This window comes from Triplophysa rosa, linkage group LG12 (genome assembly GCF_024868665.1).
Source record: "Triplophysa rosa linkage group LG12, Trosa_1v2, whole genome shotgun sequence".
Taxonomy (NCBI): domain Eukaryota; kingdom Metazoa; phylum Chordata; class Actinopteri; order Cypriniformes; family Nemacheilidae; genus Triplophysa; species Triplophysa rosa.
Window position 1 is genome coordinate 18,232,320 of NC_079901.1, and position 18,402 is coordinate 18,250,721.

At 37.3% G+C, this 18,402-nt stretch overlaps 2 protein-coding genes across 3 annotated transcripts; both read right to left on the reverse strand.

Moving 5' to 3' along the window:
* Window positions 1–1,417: 1,417 nt before the first annotated feature.
* kiaa0513 (KIAA0513 ortholog) lies at window positions 1,418–13,562 on the reverse strand. Of its 2 annotated transcripts, XM_057347927.1 has the most exons (13): window positions 13,461–13,562; window positions 8,621–9,049; window positions 7,739–7,838; window positions 7,143–7,216; window positions 6,935–7,005; window positions 5,493–5,697; window positions 5,240–5,280; window positions 5,029–5,107; window positions 4,720–4,797; window positions 4,197–4,226; window positions 2,451–2,531; window positions 2,265–2,359; window positions 1,418–2,146 (listed from the first exon to the last, which is right to left on the reverse strand). In XM_057347927.1, the coding sequence occupies exons 2-13, from the start codon at window positions 9,001–9,003 to the stop codon at window positions 2,097–2,099; spliced, it is 1,287 nt and encodes a 428-aa protein (XP_057203910.1). In that variant the 5' UTR covers window positions 9,004–9,049; window positions 13,461–13,562; the 3' UTR covers window positions 1,418–2,096. The 2 variants fall into 2 exon arrangements, with proteins under 2 accessions (XP_057203910.1, XP_057203911.1); XM_057347928.1 differs by lacking the exon at window positions 4,197–4,226.
* A 480-nt stretch (window positions 13,563–14,042) lies between these two features.
* LOC130562716 (carboxylesterase 5A-like) lies at window positions 14,043–18,179 on the reverse strand. Its single transcript, XM_057347925.1, has 13 exons — window positions 18,107–18,179; window positions 17,734–17,938; window positions 17,400–17,529; window positions 17,054–17,187; window positions 16,746–16,899; window positions 16,076–16,177; window positions 15,875–15,976; window positions 15,660–15,800; window positions 15,402–15,482; window positions 15,086–15,227; window positions 14,865–15,014; window positions 14,629–14,701; window positions 14,043–14,208 (listed from the first exon to the last, which is right to left on the reverse strand). The coding sequence occupies exons 1-13, from the start codon at window positions 18,177–18,179 to the stop codon at window positions 14,043–14,045; spliced, it is 1,653 nt and encodes a 550-aa protein (XP_057203908.1).
* Window positions 18,180–18,402: the final 223 nt, after the last annotated feature.

The window sequence follows — 18,402 nt, forward strand, 5'->3', positions numbered from 1 at the left end:
CGGGGCCAATATTTTTTTGTTACCAACGTGCTTCAAAATATCTTCTTTCGGGTTTACAGAGGAAAGAAAGTCATACAGGTTTGGAATGACACAAGAGTGAGTAAATGATGAAAGATCTATCTCTATAAAAAAGGATATTAATGTTAACCTCGAGACAGAACAACAACTGGTACATTTCTGTTTTTTATTGTAAACACTTTAAACCTTAAAGGCAGGACAACACGCTCTCATTGGTTTTCAGGAACGTTCTAATAGGAATTGTAGGGCACTTGGGAAAAATATGCCAACCGTTGTGCTAACAGTTAACATTCACTTACACAGACAGCACCACAGTAACAACATCTGAAATGCAAATACCAGACCAAATCATTCTAGATCCAGCAAGTTTCTAATATGACCATGCACTCATATACATACGGAGATCAAATAAATAAATGCCTTACCATCTGACTATCCGTTTAAATCTTTCTTATATTAAGCATCATTATTCAAAACAATCTTTATTTACAAATCAAATAAATTACATTTTGTTTTCCTCAATCGGAGGATTCCAAACAAGATCTTGAATGCCTCACTCAGTGGTTGACATTCGCCATCTATTGGCTGGAAATGTAAATGCACAATGCACTAAAGACAAAACACGAACTAGCTCTGTTCTAAAGAGCCACATTGCTGCTATAGCATGATACTTTACCTTAACTGCAAGCATTATAAATACACAACACAAACACATCAACTGACAGGGTGCACATACACACGTACTGTACTGTAAGCCTTAACACTACTTGTTTTGTAGAAAGAACAGCATGCCGACACGAGTTTGCTTAAACTAAAATGGACTATGAAACATCACAGATGAATAAAAAGGCACTTTAAACAGGGGAGAATAGATATTGATCCAGTGTGCATGTATGAGGATGTTACAAACACTACTAATACTCAATTTATCCAGAGAGGGAAACACACCAAACACACTGTGACACCTACGAAGAGCAAATGATCTGATTCCTATATGAGAAATGATAAAACCGGAACAAGGGAGTATAAAACACAAGTTAACCGACATTGAGATATAGAGGGAGGGCTAAAGAAAAGGGGACCTGCAGCTGTGCATTCTGGGTAATGTTAGATTGTATATGGTCACTTTTTCACCTGTAGGCTTTGGTGTTATAATTAACTCTGTCATTAGGGGCCGCTCTGTAGTCTGAACTGTCTGCTAATGACAGTTAATTAAAACACTAAAGCCTACAGGTGAAAATGTGACGATAAACTGTTACAAGATTAGCAGACTGTGGTTTATTTTGTTCAGTAAGAGTCAAGATGAACTTGCTTAAAGGGATACTTCACCCAAAATTGAAAATTCTGTCATCATTTACTCGCCTTCGAGTTGTTCCAAATCTGTATAAAATTCTTTGTTCTGATGAAAACAGAGAAAGATATTTGGAAGAAAAAATACAAAAAGTGCCCCAGAACTGTTTGCTGTCCTACATTCTTCAAAATGTCTTCTTTTGTATTCAACAGAACAAAAAAAATAAAAAGTAATCTTTCCTACTATGGGAGTCAATGGGGGGGGCAAGATCTGTTTGGTTATAAGCATTCTTCCAAATATCTTTCTCTGTGTTCATCAGAACAAAGAAATCTATACAGATTTGGAACAACTCGAAGGTGAGTAAATGATGACAGAATTTACATTTTTGGGTGAGGTATCCCTTTAATGGACATTTTAACTGGCCAGCTTTGTGTGTACGTGATTTGTTCAACACACGGGATGGCATTTATATCACAAACTCATAACATCATATTCAAAGCACACAATAAAACTCCATATCGTCTGTGAATGAATGAGATACCGAGTTGAAATGACGCCTAAGAATTGTAATGATGTCATGATAAGATATATTGCTATTCCAGTATATGTGCATATTTTTGTAGTTGTTTGGACAAAATGCGCTGTTGTCACATTTCAGCTGGACACTGTATGAGTTTCTGTAGTGGGTAGTTTGAGGTAAAACTATGTTTGCGTTTGAGGAATACTGATCATTAGAGAGTTGAAATGATGTGGACGGTTGAGTTTGGATGATTTCTGCCTTAGACGTTTATTCGGCAGCCATCTGCTCGATGTGGTCGCACAGCAGCTTGTATTGCTCTGAATCAGAAAAACAAAACAAGATAATTGAATCTTTAAATGTGTAAGAATAAATGTGATTCTTTTCAAGTCGAAGAGAGGAAAATGTATATCAGAATGTTTCAGGAAATGTCAATACCTTCATTTAGATTTCCAATGACTGCTTGCTTCTTCAGAAAGTCATTGCAGAGTTTTTTGCTCAGACCAAAAGCAACCATATTATGAGTGAACGTTCTAAATGATCAGAAACATAAGTGCAAACATAAGAACATACAGTATACAATGAACATTTGTTTGATAAAAAAATGGATACCACGTGACTCACCCCAGCTGACCGAAGGTGATGTTCTCATTAAATCTGGAGCTGTCATCTTTTTCTTCTTGGGTCATGTGACACCACTTTTCTCTACAGGCACAGGAAAAGATGTCAGGATCAGAGTTCACGATATATTTTCGTTTCTCTCTCTCATGGCGGATTAAAGGAAAAGCCGAAAGACCAACATCAAGACTCGCCGCTATAATGTAAGCGCTTACAATAGCGTTCGCTCATAAACCATAAACACTGGGAGGTTAGAGAGTTAAAAGGCATAAACCAAACATACAAAAGACACAAGTGTGCTAGCCAAACATTAGTGCTCATGCAAAATCCAATAAACATTTCTGAAACAGGTTTAGTGAGCGGTCAGCCGTAGCCATGGTTCACAATGAATCAAAACAAAAAACAAGACGCAAAAATTAAATAATAAAAAGCATATGACACACAACCACAGCATATTTCAGTTCACAAACAGGAAAAAATACTCGGGCAAACAGACCAGTATGCACTTTTGTTCTGTGTACAATGTGTTCCTATCCTAAAAATAAACAAGCTTAAACCGGAAAAAAACAAATTGTTGCCCTTCCAAATAAACAACATACACCTAATGACTTACACCATTAGATAAATGTTGCAATATTTTGTATTATTTAAAGAGCCTATCCTGATACATATGTGGTATTTTTACTTTTTGGTATTTTATCAATGGGAGATCAATACTTCTGAACGGAAACATTTGTGCCCACCCACAAGTTATTTTGCATCCCCAATATAGCTTTTATTCCTCTAGTGTATTTTTTTGGCGTATTGTTAGCCTGTTTTACACAGCAGGCAAAAATTAGAATGTTTTAAAAATTAACCACACGACAAAGTATCATAAACATCCATGTGTGAACATGTGATATAGGTCACATGTTGAACTTTAATACATACCCGTAAGTATGAACATTTGTAATAGTAGTTCAAGCTGTTTTGGTTAGCTGCTACTAGCAAAATGAACATGGTATCAAGGAACACACCCTGCAATCATGCAATGATGAAAAAATACAGCAATTTATGCAGAGCCAATGAGGAAAAGCCAAAGCAAAAGACACTTTCAATACACTGAGGCTGAGAGCCTAGACAGTGTTTTTATCCATGGCAACCAAGGACAGTCAATGTATTTTGATGTGCATGAATCCTGGTTGCAATCATATTTTACATATTTATTTTAATATATAGGTCCCCACAATGCTTTTTAAAGCACGGTTAAAATTGTATAATACAGACATTTTGATAAGAAACTTACACCAAAGCCAAATACGAGTCAACACTTTTTTTCTGGCTGCCCTGTGGTTTCCTTTGAGTACCAATGTTATCACAGCTTCCTGAGTGTATCCTGCTCTGACAGATACCGTTAGTGTGACATTCTGACTAATCTGCATCAAGCTAAGAGACCCGCAAATGTATGAATATAAAACACTCCCAAACGTGCATGCTCACCCTTCACTGTTAATGTGCCCTACACTAAAGGGCTAGCTCACCCAAAACTGAAAATTCTGTCATCACATACTTACCCTTGTGCTGTTCCAAATCTGTATTCTTTTTCGTTACTTGAAACACAAAATAAAGACTGGCACCCTCAGTCCCCATGTACATTTACTGCAATGATGACAGAATTTTCCTTTTTGTTTTGCATTTCATTATTTTTACTCTTTCTTTGCCTTTCCCTCTGTCTAGCAGTGTCCAGAGCAGCAGACGGAATGAAGGACAGACCTTTCATCTTTCTCTTCCTCAGCCGTCCGCCTGCGTGAGGCAGCAAGGCACAGGGAGATAAAGGGTTAAAGTCACATGCAGAGAGAGAGAGCCACAGAGAGAGAAAAAAAGGCAAGATAGGATGATGAGCAGATGAGCACCGTGGAAGAGTTAACCACAAAACACAGAGTGCGGCTGGAGGGCTCGTCCAGACATCATTGTCAGACATTTCCACTACAAATACTGCGTAACGCTGTCATATGCACCGGGCACGCAGTCACGCACCTCGGCTGAAATGCTTTAGTAGTTTATTGTAACATCACTAACAATCTATCACACGTAATATAAACTCTCGATCTCTCCCTCTGGCTTTAACAGACGCACAAACAAACACAGTCTACACAAACACGCAATCTAACATGTGCATTAGGTGCCGTGCAAAGCCTGTTCTGTTTAATAGCACGATATATTAGGAGACAGAGAAAAAGAAGTGTCCTGTTAAAGAATTATAGAGCATGATGGGAAAAATTCTACGCTCTCTCACCTGGTGGTGGGGGATCTTTTATTTCTCTCGCAATGGACAGCGTCAAAAAACCCAGCGTTCCAAAACCTCAAAGTGTGCCTGTTAAAAAAGAATTATATGTGGGAGAGACTATTAGAGTAATAGATTCTTTTTACATTACAGTCATAAGACAACACATTTAATTGCCATGAAAATGAAGGGAAAACTGTTTAAAGGGATAGTACATGACAGAATTTTCATGGGTGAACTATCCCTTTAACATAAAATACATTTGACAAATAGCTATTCATCTTCGTGATTTTGGTGTATGGGGGATTGCTGAGTGCCTACCATATGGGCTGCTGTTTCAGGTGTGTGTACAGGTAAATCTTTTCTTCCTCTTTTTTGTCTGGGGAGAGAGGTGGAGAAACTACAGGACACACAAGACAAGCACAGTTAATTCCACTAAAACCTGTATGTTTCTAAAGGGCTTTATTATGACAGACACAATCCCTGTGGTTCAGATGCTTTACTCAAGAACACAGTGGTGCTGCTGAGGTACCTGGAGTTCTGGTTTTCTGTTCTGCTGCTCGGTCTGTGTCTCTGAGGACAAGATAATGAGAACAGATTGAGTTTGTGAGGAGCACAGCTGTCATAATACAGACAAGATGAGTCACAACTGTCAGCTTGCTGTACAACAAGCAACTAAATGATGACAAAGTTCAACCAGATTATGGTCATTTCGAGCAGTGGGCCAAAGCTTATTGCTGTTTCAGCAGTTTTGCAAACAATTTAGAGATAAAATGGACGCTCACTCATTCTTACGACCCAATGGTGCTCTCAGTTTGCTCTCCAGACCACCGAAGAATCCTTTAACGTCAGTCTTGGCAGAAGTGTTTTTGAGCAATCGCTCTGCGATGTCCTTCTTCCCAGAGAGCCAGACCTTTCCGCTGCGCAGGTACGAGTCGATCCCCCCGCTGGGCCTCTCTAGCAGCTCGGAGGGAGACAGCTGTGACTTACCTGTCATGCACACAAACATTTTCACAAGAAATTGAAAATGAAATGAATTCAATTGTCATACTACACATACACGTTTGGAAATACACATTATGACACAGAATGATTGTTATCAATGTATATACAATACACTCAGCTCACGAATTAATGCAATACACAATACTGGGCTCATAATATGATAGTAACATTTTGAACAAAATAAAAACTTAAACTTAAATAACACATTTATTTTCAAAACATTGACAATTTTCAACGACATTTTTGTACATATTACATATATAACTGACAATATTTGAAGTTTAATTGAACCTTATGTATGTAAATAAATAAAAAATGAAAAACTCTGTCACTGAAAAATGAAGCTAAATTTTAACATAAAATGTAGGAAAATAAATCAGAAACTAAATTCTAAAAGAGAAGTTCTTGAGGTTGAAAAACACAAAATATTGTTGAAAAAAATGAAAGTGATGAAAATTCTTTCATCATTTACTCACCCCTTTGTCATTTCAAACCTGTATGAGTTTCTTTCTTCCACAAAACATAAAAGAAGATATTTTGAAACATGTCGGTAACTGGCCCCCATTCACTCGCATTGGTTTTGTGCCCATACAATAAAAGTGAATGGGGGCCGGTGCTTTTCGTTGACCAACTTTCTTTAAAATATTTTCTTTTGTGTTCTGCAGAAGAAAGAAATTCATAAAGGTTTGAAATGACAAGAGGGCGAGTAAATGATGACAGAATTTTCCTTTTTGGCTGAACTATCACTTTAACAGAACTACAATATATATTGTACATTATTTGTATTGCGATATATTGCTGACGATATACTATTACAGCTTTGGAATAATCAATCTATTTGAAATCTATTCCAAATAAATTAAAATCTATCCCATGTATGTCTTTTGGCACAGTGTAAGCACCTTATTATGACATAAATGCGCTGGTTGCATATGTTTTTATTTAATAAACAAGAAATAATTCCTAATTTTGTGACTTCTTCCATAATTCCATAACTTTCCCTTTTCCTGGTGCATACCAGGTCACTGTGCCCACATAAACAAACTTCACTTGAAAACACATTAAAATAGCAAACTAATTGGCTGCTGTAGACACAATAACAGGCAGTGAATTACAGCTGAGTCATAGGCTTCAACAGGAAGTGGAAGAAGGGTGTTTCTTTACAGATTAATAGATTCTACACGCGGCATTCTTGCTTAACACTATATATGAGAACGCTTACCCATGTAGTAATATGTGAAGCACATGGTCATGAGATGTTTGGCAGGGCTATAATCATCCATCTGGTAACATCTGTCAATCAATCAAATATAAACAGTGACTTCAGGAAGTCCAAAGAAATCTAGAGGAGCAGCCCTTGGCAGAATGTGCAAAATGATTTCCATGTAACTTCAAACACAGATATCAGAGACGTCCCCGCCGATACTTACTCAAACAAAACAACAGCAAAGGACTGCACGAGCCTGTAGAACGTCTGTTCACTCACACATTTGGAGTGGCAGCGCTGCGAACACAATTTGTTACGATCACAACTGTACTGCACATTTCTACTTATCTATACACAGCATATATATTTAGTCAATTTACGAACAATTCAACTTTTAAGAACATGAGAGACTTTTGACCATGTGTTTTTGTCACACAGCGATTGATTGCATAGTTTGCATCATCATTTTTTACGTTTGTATATTGATATACTGTAAATAAACCATTCTAAGGTAATAAAAACATAATGCTTCATTATGTAAGGTCTTTGTACACCTCTGAAGACATAGTTATGTATATTATATTGCATTTCTGTCAATAGATCCTCCAAAAAATTACACATTGGACCTTTAACTGAAACTCTATTGTAAATGTTGTGTAAGGAGGTCTATGGGACAGAGGATGTGAAGTTGAAAAGAAAAAAGTAAGGTGGAGCAATTATTGGGTTGTGCATGATTAATAATTGATTGAGTCATTTTTGCTTAAGTACTTGAGTTTTTGTTCCCATCCCTACTGAACATGAAGACTGGTTGCTTCATACCTGCGCGCTGACATATTTGGCGAACCACTCCCTTCCTTTCCCGTTCTCTCCAGAACATAGCTTTCCAAAATTAGCCTTCTCCTCCTGATCGAAGTCCTCTCTGAGAGACAAAATGAAAGAAGCAGGGAATAGTGGTGAGAGAGAGAGAGAGAGAGAGAGAGAAAGAGAAAGAGGAAGTTCATCAAACAGTAATTCACACTCTTAAGAACACAATACACCACATACAGTGTGCCTTTAACCTGTTCTTCTCACATAGCTGTCGAAAAACACTGAAAGTGTATGTATATGTTGTGAATGAAATTCACATGTTAACGTTAAAGACATTAAACATGTTTAGAGAACTTCCGGCGTCTTCGGAGCACAAATAGAGATATTTAGGTGACATCCGAGAGATTTCCAGGCCTGCAAACCGCGTCAGAGCGCCGGCATCCAATAAGGGCAAGCCCCATGCGGCGTTCGGTGCACAAACCTGTCTACTTTTGAAGTGCTCTCGTCCAAGAAGAAGACGAAGAAGTGCTCTCGTGAACGCGCGCCATACACTGATAAGACAGAGAAGAATATATCGATTAAAGTCGGTATTTTGGTTTGATTTTCGCACATAAAGCATTCTCGTGGCTTGAAAAAAATTCAACTGAGCCACTATGCGCGGATGGACCAATTTAACGATGTCTTTAGTACTTTTCTGGACCTTGGCAAAAACTGACACCATGATGTCTATGAGTAGGCCTGGAAATCTCTCGGATGTCACCTAAATATCTCTATTTGTGCTCCGAAGACGCCGGAAGTTCTCTAAACATGTTTAACGTCATGTGGGTGAGTAAAAAATCACACAAAGTAGATTTTTGGGAGAAATTCCCCTTTAAGCTGTTTATGTTACATCACCTTCCGTGGAATAATCTCTCCACGTAGTTTTTCATGAAAGCCCGTATTTCTGTCTCTTCTGGATCTTCTGTACTGTGACTGGAGCACGACGATGAACGCCGTGTGCTCGACGGGTGCGACGCGGATTCCATATCCTCGTTCTCGCTGTCTGCAGACTCGGTGGCGTCAGTGTCATTTCCTTCATCGTCTCCTCTGTGGGTGCTGTGCGTGGGGGCCATGGGCTCCGGTAACAGGGGCTCAATGGTCGTGGCACTCGCAGGCTCAGGTACGAGAGGCTCCGCTGAGAAAAAGTCTGTCCCGCTGTGAGAACCTACAGCAGAGGGCGCTGTCCCTTCTGGAGGCGAGTCAAAGTCTATAAGGTTGCTAACTACGGCCCCCTCCATGCCGTTTCACAAGTGACCTACGTCCGTAGCTCCAGAACGGCTGGACCTGAAATTACGAAAAGAAACGTACTTTATATAAATAAATATTACGTTGTTTAATCTGTTTATAAATATAATATAAAGTATTCAAAATATTTTCACAAAGTCTAACATGACGGCAAGGATGCATGTTATTTTCTCTCTTCTCCAAAACTTCTAAGCAGCTGTGTTTATACAGACTGACCACAACATTCTGTCAGAGCCTGTTAATACACAGCTAGATCATGAAATCCATCGCAAAGAATCTCAGTGTGTAAAAGCATGTGTTACCATGACTGCTAATGGAGCGCTAGACATAAGCACATAACCAGAATGATGCCGTCTGTATAAAAAAATGTAAGAGTGTCCTTCAATCTCTGACCTCCAGGACACCACCAATACATATTCCCTGAGAAATCTTGAATAAAAAAATCACATTTTTTAAGTTTCTGTTTTTAGAAACGAAAAAAACTGTTTATACTTACTGATTTGGTATCATGAATACAGTTTCATATAAACAAGGGATAGTTCACCCAAAAACCACAATTCTTTTATCATTTATTCACCCTAATGTCATACCAAACCTGTATGACTTTCTTTCTTCTGCAGAACACAAGATAAGATATTTTGAAGAATGTTGGTAATCAAACAACATTGATTTCCATTGTACGGATACACTGAATGACATGAGGGTGAACAAATGACAGAATTTTATTCTTGGATAACCTATCACTTTAATCTTGCCTCTGTAAAAAACACCATCTGCTTCTTTATCTACTGTACAACTCTGGACTTATCAGTCCAATGACACGTGGCTCTTTCTCATAATAAGAAGCAATGGACCTCGTAAGCATTTCTCTACCATGGCTTTTGAACAGCAGACTCTGGAAAACAAGCTGAATGAAAAGAATAAATTAACTCTGCATGTAGTACAGCAGTCATTCAAGTTACACTGCTTTAAAAGCCCCCTCTGGGTCCATACAGTACCCTCAGAATGAGATAAGCATTAGAACTTTGATGATGGTTATGTAATGCAGGGTAGGAAGAGCGTGACTTGGCTGACTTGCACTCGCACACAAACATGTCTGGTTTACTATCTCCATGGGAACAGTCCATAGGCGTAATGTTTTTATACTGTACAAACTGTAAATTTGATCCCCTACCCCTAAACCTAAAGATCATAGAAAACTTTTTGCATTTTTAGATTTTTAAAAAATATTGTTCTGTACAATTTATAAGCTTTTTTTGCCCATGGGGACCTCAATTTTGGTCCCCACGGTGACACGAGTCCCCATGTGTTGGTGTGCATTCAGGTTTAGGTCCCCACCGGGATATAAAAACGCACGCACACACATTAACACACACACACACACTAACACACACACACACACACGCACGCACGCACGCACGCACGCACGCACGCACGCACGCACGCACACACACACACACACACACACACACACACACACACACACACACAGCGATCAAAGACAGAAACAACTGCATGTGCAAAAACTATACATGACTTCTTCTACACTGACCCTAGAGAGGAACAAAGCGTTAAAATATTTTTTATCTGTATGTAGGGCTTAAACAAGCAATTTTATTTCACTGTTGTAATAGATATTACAATTAGGGCTGCACAATATTCAAGAATCAAAGATGTGGTATGTGATCATTTGATATGCAATACGATAATGCTTTGAGTTTGTTAATTTAATTAAAAATAGTAAAATAAATAAGCAATTTAATAAAATATATGGTAAAATGAAAATTATATAACCAACACGCATTCTTTATGGGAAAAGAAAGCATCGCACAACTTATAAAAGTGTCACATTTGTTTTTATGTGCAACAGTAAAACATGGCTGTTCAATGTCATTTTAATAAAACACCTACAAAAAATAAAATATGTTTTTCCTTAAATAAATAAATCTATTTGCATCTAACTTTAAAAAAATCATTCAGTTTTTGCAAATCATAGCAATATGAATAATTGCAATATTTGTCATATTTTTATAGTTTCAAATCTATTGCCGCCCTAATCACAATATAGTTTTTTTTGCTGATATTTTATGTAAAAATATGTTGTATTAGTTTAAAAAGAAATGCCACTTTATGTAAAAAATAAAATCTGGTGAAACAATCCATGTTTTATTGGCTCCTATTTCATAAAACAAATGTGTGCAACAGTGTTGGTTTGATGTGTCAGTTAATCAAACCAAATACCAATTTCATGTAGTAAAAAATGTTTCAATCATCTTTATCAACCTTTGACTCTTTCTTTTTTATGTTTTTTTTACCAGTATTACATAGTATTAACTCTTTTTAATTTGAACAATAATGGATTGTAACAACGACCATTTTAATAATAAACTCCTATAATGCTCTCATTCTGATGATTAAGGTAATATAGTTTTATTTGCTAGATGTTACTGGCCCCTTATTTATGGGGCTGTGAGGGTATAGGACAAAATCAGTTGGGAATCACTAGGTTACGGTTACCAAGGAGTGCGGTGAAACTAGAGTCAGCAGTGCAGAGAGAAATTCAATTAGATATAAATCTCTGAGAGGGGACATGGTGGTTCTGCCCCAGTGCACGGTCAAGTCAATCAAAAAGGGGTCAAAACATATAAAACCAAGGAGCAGGAACACGTAATGCATTAAAAATAAAACGCAATACAGATTATGATTGCAAACAGCATCCCAAAATCTAATCATGCTGAAGGGTGACCGGCTGCAAAAGGGTTTGTACTCTGTAGGTGTGAGGGTCTGTGCGCTTCTGATGAGAAAATAAGGCCATGCAGAGGTTAATTTGCAACTGCTTCATTTGCATCATTACGCAACACCTCCTGCCATTTCCTAAAGGGAAACCTCACTCATATCTCTCACAGCATCAAGACACTCAATTTACAGTAGTCATTCTATACAATCCAGAGCAACAAAGAGCTTGATTATCTAGCTGATGACGCATGATCACAGTTCACATAAACAAAGCCTAAACGGATCAATGCTCCTAACCAGGGAGCATCAGTTTCAATAAAAGTCACATAAAATGCCCCAGAGTGCAAGGCTGATAATAGCTTCTAACGGAGAGCTTTTCATCAATGGCCTGCAGTTAAATAGAACCAAACAAATGATTCTCTGCTTAGTTCAAGAAGCCCGCAGTCACACAATTTTAAACAGGACAAAGCCAAAAGCAGAAAACTCCCAAGACATTTGCAATACTCTGAATTATTGCATGAGTCAGGTGAAATAAACAATACAGCACCAGACAGTATGAGGAAATACAAGGTTTACGCAAGTGAGAAGGAACTTAAAAACAATGGATTTCTACACAGGAGGATTTAAACCCTTGCTGTTCCAGCGGTAGTGCTGGCAGCCTGGCAGAGTTTTAAAATAGTGCCTGTCAAAATACCAGGCTTATCAAAAGACAATCCACAGGCCCCATCACACTCTTACCAATGTAATCTCTTATAACAGGCCATTATTCAAGCTCTAACAGCAACTGCATTTTCTTTGCAGCTGTAAGTCTCTTTGAACCAAAAGTCGTGATCAACTTATTATAATTGTGATGTGCAATACTAAAAATCTGAGTGAAACCTAATATTGAATAAGAGAAATGTTTTATTTCCACCACTAATTGATTAAATCAAGAAAAGTAGACTGAAAGGGGAGGGATTGATAGATCCGGCCAGGCCGTCAAACTGACGTCATCGAAAAGGATCGCAATTCCATCGAATTACACAAACTGTAATTTTTGTTGTTTGTAACACACACTTTAAATGTACGTTTATTTATTTAGCAGACGCTTTCCCCAAGCAAATAAGCGAGCATTTGAAGTGAAGTCACTTATTTCTTACATTGATTTTAAATCAGGCTAAATATGTTTTCTATCACCTACTGTAACCCTCACAGAAACAATTGCACATATATACGAATACAACTAAACCTGTACACACACGTGTAATGTATACAATACGTTTGCCTGTATCTATGCATGCATACACAGAACACATACCACACGCAGTCGTGTCTAGTGTAACAGATTCACATGGCCTTTATCCTTCATACCAGCACACTGCAGTTCAGTTTACTCTTGCCAAATGAAACCCGCCCTCCACCTTCACACTGTAAACAACACTGTACAATCATACGCACAATGATGGTTTTTCTGCGTAAAGAAGACGTGGCTTAAAACACGCACAAGAGCCTCGTTTATACTGTCGCTCGGGCATCTTTTATAATACATCAGGGTTATAATAATTGCATTTAACGTTAGATACACGGGGTATCTGCAAGCCAGGCAAGTAATGAACAGCAATATGTTTCTTTACTGACACATCGTGTTACTTCGCAATAAAATTGAAATGACGGCGCACGTGTTCCGATTATTAATTTAAAATTCCCCTATAAAATCTTGTTAGACGATACTTACCCTTGATGATCCAGGTATAGAACGTTTTGCAGCGCGTTACGATCTCCAAGCTGCTCCAAACCAGTCGGAGTGTGCGCATGCGCAACAGCATCAGCAGCGTGGGATGGGGAACCCAGTGACGTTACCTATGTAAAAACGTGACGCATACTGCGTATTTGTGTTGTTTACTTATGTTTTTGCTATTGTTGGTAGTTTCGCTGATGCATCTAATTAAAGTAGCATATATATTGTAAGATTAACAAAAAACGTGTTTTATAAATATACACTTGTTAAGTTTGTACACTCATTCCTTATCATTTTACACATTTTATAGAATTATAAAATTACACAAATAAGTATTGGAATTTTGTGCTGGCCAATTTCTTTTCACCAAAGAGTTCTTTTTTTAACAAATTAAAACTATGTTTTAGCTTCTAAGTAGCCACACTTCAAAAGGTAGATACAGTATTGAAAGAATCACACACACATCAATTAAAACTATCATCTATCTCTAGCATCATTCCAACAACAACAAAATTATAGAACAGAGATTTAGATATTGTTATTGTAGAAGTGTCATGTTTGTTTATTATAATGTCTCATTTATGCCGCATGGAGAGCAAAAAGCTTTTTAGGAAACTCTACATTGAAGAAGTGCAGTTTGTCCTTCTTCAAACCTTGTCCTTCTGCTTGGTTTAATCCCAGGTTCATGTATTTTTCAGACTGTTCATACAAAGGCCATTGCACCAATCCAGGTCCATTTGGTGAGCTTTAAAAAAATAAAGTAATTATTGATGTATTTCATTATAAAATCCTGTTTTGATCAGTTTGATTGATTTTTGCTGTGCCCAATCATACCACATTTTTCTTTTAGACTAATCTCCTCAGTGCATACTTTTTTAATGTTTGTGTTGTTATAATGTTTGTTTAAAACATCCTCCAATGCTCACCCCAGCCTGTTTGGGACCATATTACAAAAACATCCAATCTTTAGTCATAATTTTAAGTGATTTTTTAACAGAAGCTATATTATAAGCCTTATAAAGCCATATGTAACATTGTATCATGAAAACTGAAAAGTAGGTTATTATCCACTGACAATGAAATGGGTGTAACAAATTCAAGGACCTTACTGATCAGCATGATAGTTTGAAGTTTACTGTAATTTGTGGTCTGAAGTTCAACTCACCCACTACGAATAAAATTAGCCCAGTATCCCATCACTGTTTTGCATAGCTTGTTTTCCTCCTCGCTGGGTGTGCCTTTGAATGATAAAGAAAGAATATGCATGAGATCATCACGACTGATGCAAATAAATTGCTGTATAGTTGTACATTTAGAATCACATGTGCTCAGTCCAACAGTTCATCTTTAACTATTATCCTAATGTTAATACTCCAATAGAGCTTTATAGGACCTACATACCTATTATCTTGAGATGGCCATTCCAGAAGCAAGACCCAAAGACAAATCCAACATCATCGGCATGGTCAGCCTTTACAAAGCTAGGTCTGAGATCTTTAAATACACTGGGCCGATGCTGAAACTCATACATATACACGGGTACCCCAGCATCTGTGAAGTTATAACATGGGATAAATAAAAAATAAACCCTCACTGCTGTACGACTTAGTTTTGCAACCAACCTCTATGATAATCTGCAACTTTAATGACGCGGATCACCATAAAAATATCTCCAAGCATCTCAGTAAATGCGTTGCGAATGTCCTCTGGTGTTTTGGCGTCTTTTAAATATTCATCCATTATGATTTCATTGGCCCCTGATGCCTAGACAAAGAGAAAGAAAGAACATTTACAAACAAGCATCTATTGACTGTTTTTGTCTTTGTCCACTGGAGGGAGACAAACACTTGCAGATTGGCCCGACTGCACTAATCGAAATAATTTAGTGTTCAGAGCTGAGAATATTTTATTCGAATAGAAAGAAGAAAAACGTTGTACTCCAGCTCTATTAAACATGTCCAGCACTGCTTTCACGGATTGTCTGTTCATTCCTTTTTCCCATCCTGGTGAAGAAAAAGCCTGAAATTTAAAGAGAACGCAATTCAAAGGCATGCCATAGTGCATCCTCATCAAAGAATGCGATTTAAATATGCATTTATATGATTATATCTACTAGCTATATGCATTATATGGATTTGCAAGGGCTGCCGAACTTTTGAATAATGGTAAAATATATAGGCAAATGCTGTTACTTACCCCAGGGAGTATCCATCCAAATTCATGGTTTGTTATACCCAGAAGAACAGAAACTTTCTGAAAGTCTTTGCTCTTCAGCACCTCCTCTGCTGTGTTTTTAAGAAATTCCCCATCAACTGTTGCTCCAAGAAAGGCTTTGTTCTGAAAAAAATATTTTTTAGAAAGCAATTAGCAATTTATTATTTTCTTATAGTATAGCAAAATAACCTTCCTACCTTTTTAGTTGCATTAATTAACTGTGTCTCAGTCATCTCTTTCAAGCATTTCACCAGCAATTCTGTAGATTCAAAGCCACACTCAGTAATATTTGCCATCACCTAAACAGATCACAAGCCGTCAGTATCTGATTTTTAACTCTGATGTAGGCCTAATACCAGGGAACACTACACAGTTTTTGTTGCATTCGTTCAGACTACCTTTGCAGCCACCAGAGGACTTTCAGAGAAATCTGTCAAGGTTGCCACTCCACTCTGAAAGATGGCCCGATGAAACAAACCTTTGGCCATGGGTGATAATGTCTGGCAAAACATAAGATTTCTGTATAATAAATGTCTTTCTATAACTCTTGTGTTCTGTTCAGAGTTATTATAGGTTTGATTTTAGTTTTATTTAGTTTTATTAATATTTAAAATTAGTATTTGTTTTTAGATTTTTAGTTAAAGTTTTTGCAACTTTGTACATGCTTTTGTCATTTTATAATTTATTTGTTTATTTTTTATGTTGCTATATAATATCAATTCATTTTTATTTTAGTTTTTGTTTATTATTATAATTTTGGTGCTTTTCAGTTTATATTTGAGGCAACATTTACATTTTCCTTTAGTTAAGTTTTTCCAATAATTTTAGGTCAATATTCTATTTGATTCCAATGAACAGAAATGTTCTGAAAGTTTTAATTTTATTAAACTAAAATAACCTTGGTTCTGTTCATATATAATTTTTCTGAATTAACAGAAAATCTATGAATATAATCTTAAATTGCCCTACAAATTGTAGTCACACAGATACAGTAACAAGTTTTCTGTTGTTATGAATAACAGTGCATAAAGAACAGTGGAAAGAGGAAAATACTTATCTGGTTCTCACCAGAAGAGATGTACTGATTCCACCTGCAGACTCCCCAGCTATGGTAACGGACTGAGGATCACCTCCAAAATGTTCAATGTGTTGCTGTACCCACTGTAAAGCTGCGATCTGGTCTAGGAAGCCATAGTTTCCCTGTGCATGCTTATCTCCTGAACTATAATCAGAAACATGTTATAGCAAAAAAGAAAAAAAGTCACAAAAACATTTCAATGTATTCAACAAACAAAAAATCTGACATTATTTAACATGACTGATGTCAACTATTATAAATGTGGGTAAATCCATGCCTCTCCATCATAGATAAATACCTGAAGTATCCTAAAATTCCAAGTCGATACTGAATGACAACAACAACTATGTTCTCATAGGCTGCCAATGGGGATCCATCATACATGGAAGCTCCGCCTATGACTAACCCTCCTCCATGAATCCAAACCAGCACCTGTTGGTTTGCATAGATCTGTAAATGACTTTTTCAGAGAATATTAAAGGACCTAATAAATAGACACAACCAGAATAACCTGTACTGTTAACTTACAAAACAACATACATTGCAAAAAAAAAAACATGGGCTGCCCTCTAGGATATTTGATCAGCATATTGTAAAAGGCTGAATACATGTAGTGCAAAGATCTACAGTTCTTCTGTACTCACTGGAAGTTTATCTGATCCTGAAGGAGTGTAAATATTTAAATACAAACAGTCCTCTGAAACTCCACGGGATGAGAAATCCAAAGACATGGCTTTTGCAACTAAAACTGCACTGTCTGGATCTTGAAGGCACCTATATTGCCACAAGAAAAAATGACAGTGTAAATAAAAATAAGATGCACTTATTTCTATTGAAAGCCAAAGGTGATGGATGATGGTACTGTATAAGTGACCTGACAAAACATGAGCTGAATATATTGTACTAGCTAGTACATTATGTAAAGTCATATAGGTATGTGGTGTATTTCTACATAACAGCTCATATTGTCATACTCACATAACAGGGTGCTCAATGGCATGTCTCATGCCCCATCCTTCTATAGGTTTAGGAGCAGCCAGGCGGAGCGGGCCAATAGGTGGCTGGGCATAAGGGATACCCAAGTATTGCGCAACCATCTTATCCGATCCTTTTACTTTCATGTATTGCCCACGCACACTGCCAGGCTTTAGAACCACCACTGGATCAGTTAATGTTAGTGATTCTGGTTGGGATGTCAAAATTATTTGATGCATCAATTGATTATTGTATTCCAGCTTGTGTGAAATGCTATTTCAGCCAAACTGTAAAACCAACCAGCCAAAGCTACAGAAAGTAAATAAATAAAAAATATATATTTAAAAAACAATATACAGTAAATTGAAGTACTTGCCTGTCTCTGGGGCTGTGGCTGTCCAAACAGGAACCAATGCCAAGCACAGTCCGAGCAACACTTCTTTTGTCATTGCTGTTTTTGAGGTAAAGACTGCTACCGACTGATCTCTCAAATGGAATGAAGACCTCACAAAATCACTCACACAGACTCACTTATGAAACACTAACCTTTTACCTATTCCTGCACTACCCCAAAAACAAAGATGTTATCTGTGTACACAGTGAAACCTCTCTACTGCAGAGCAAAATCCACTCAGTGAAACTTTGAACTCCTTCCCACATAATACTGTAAAC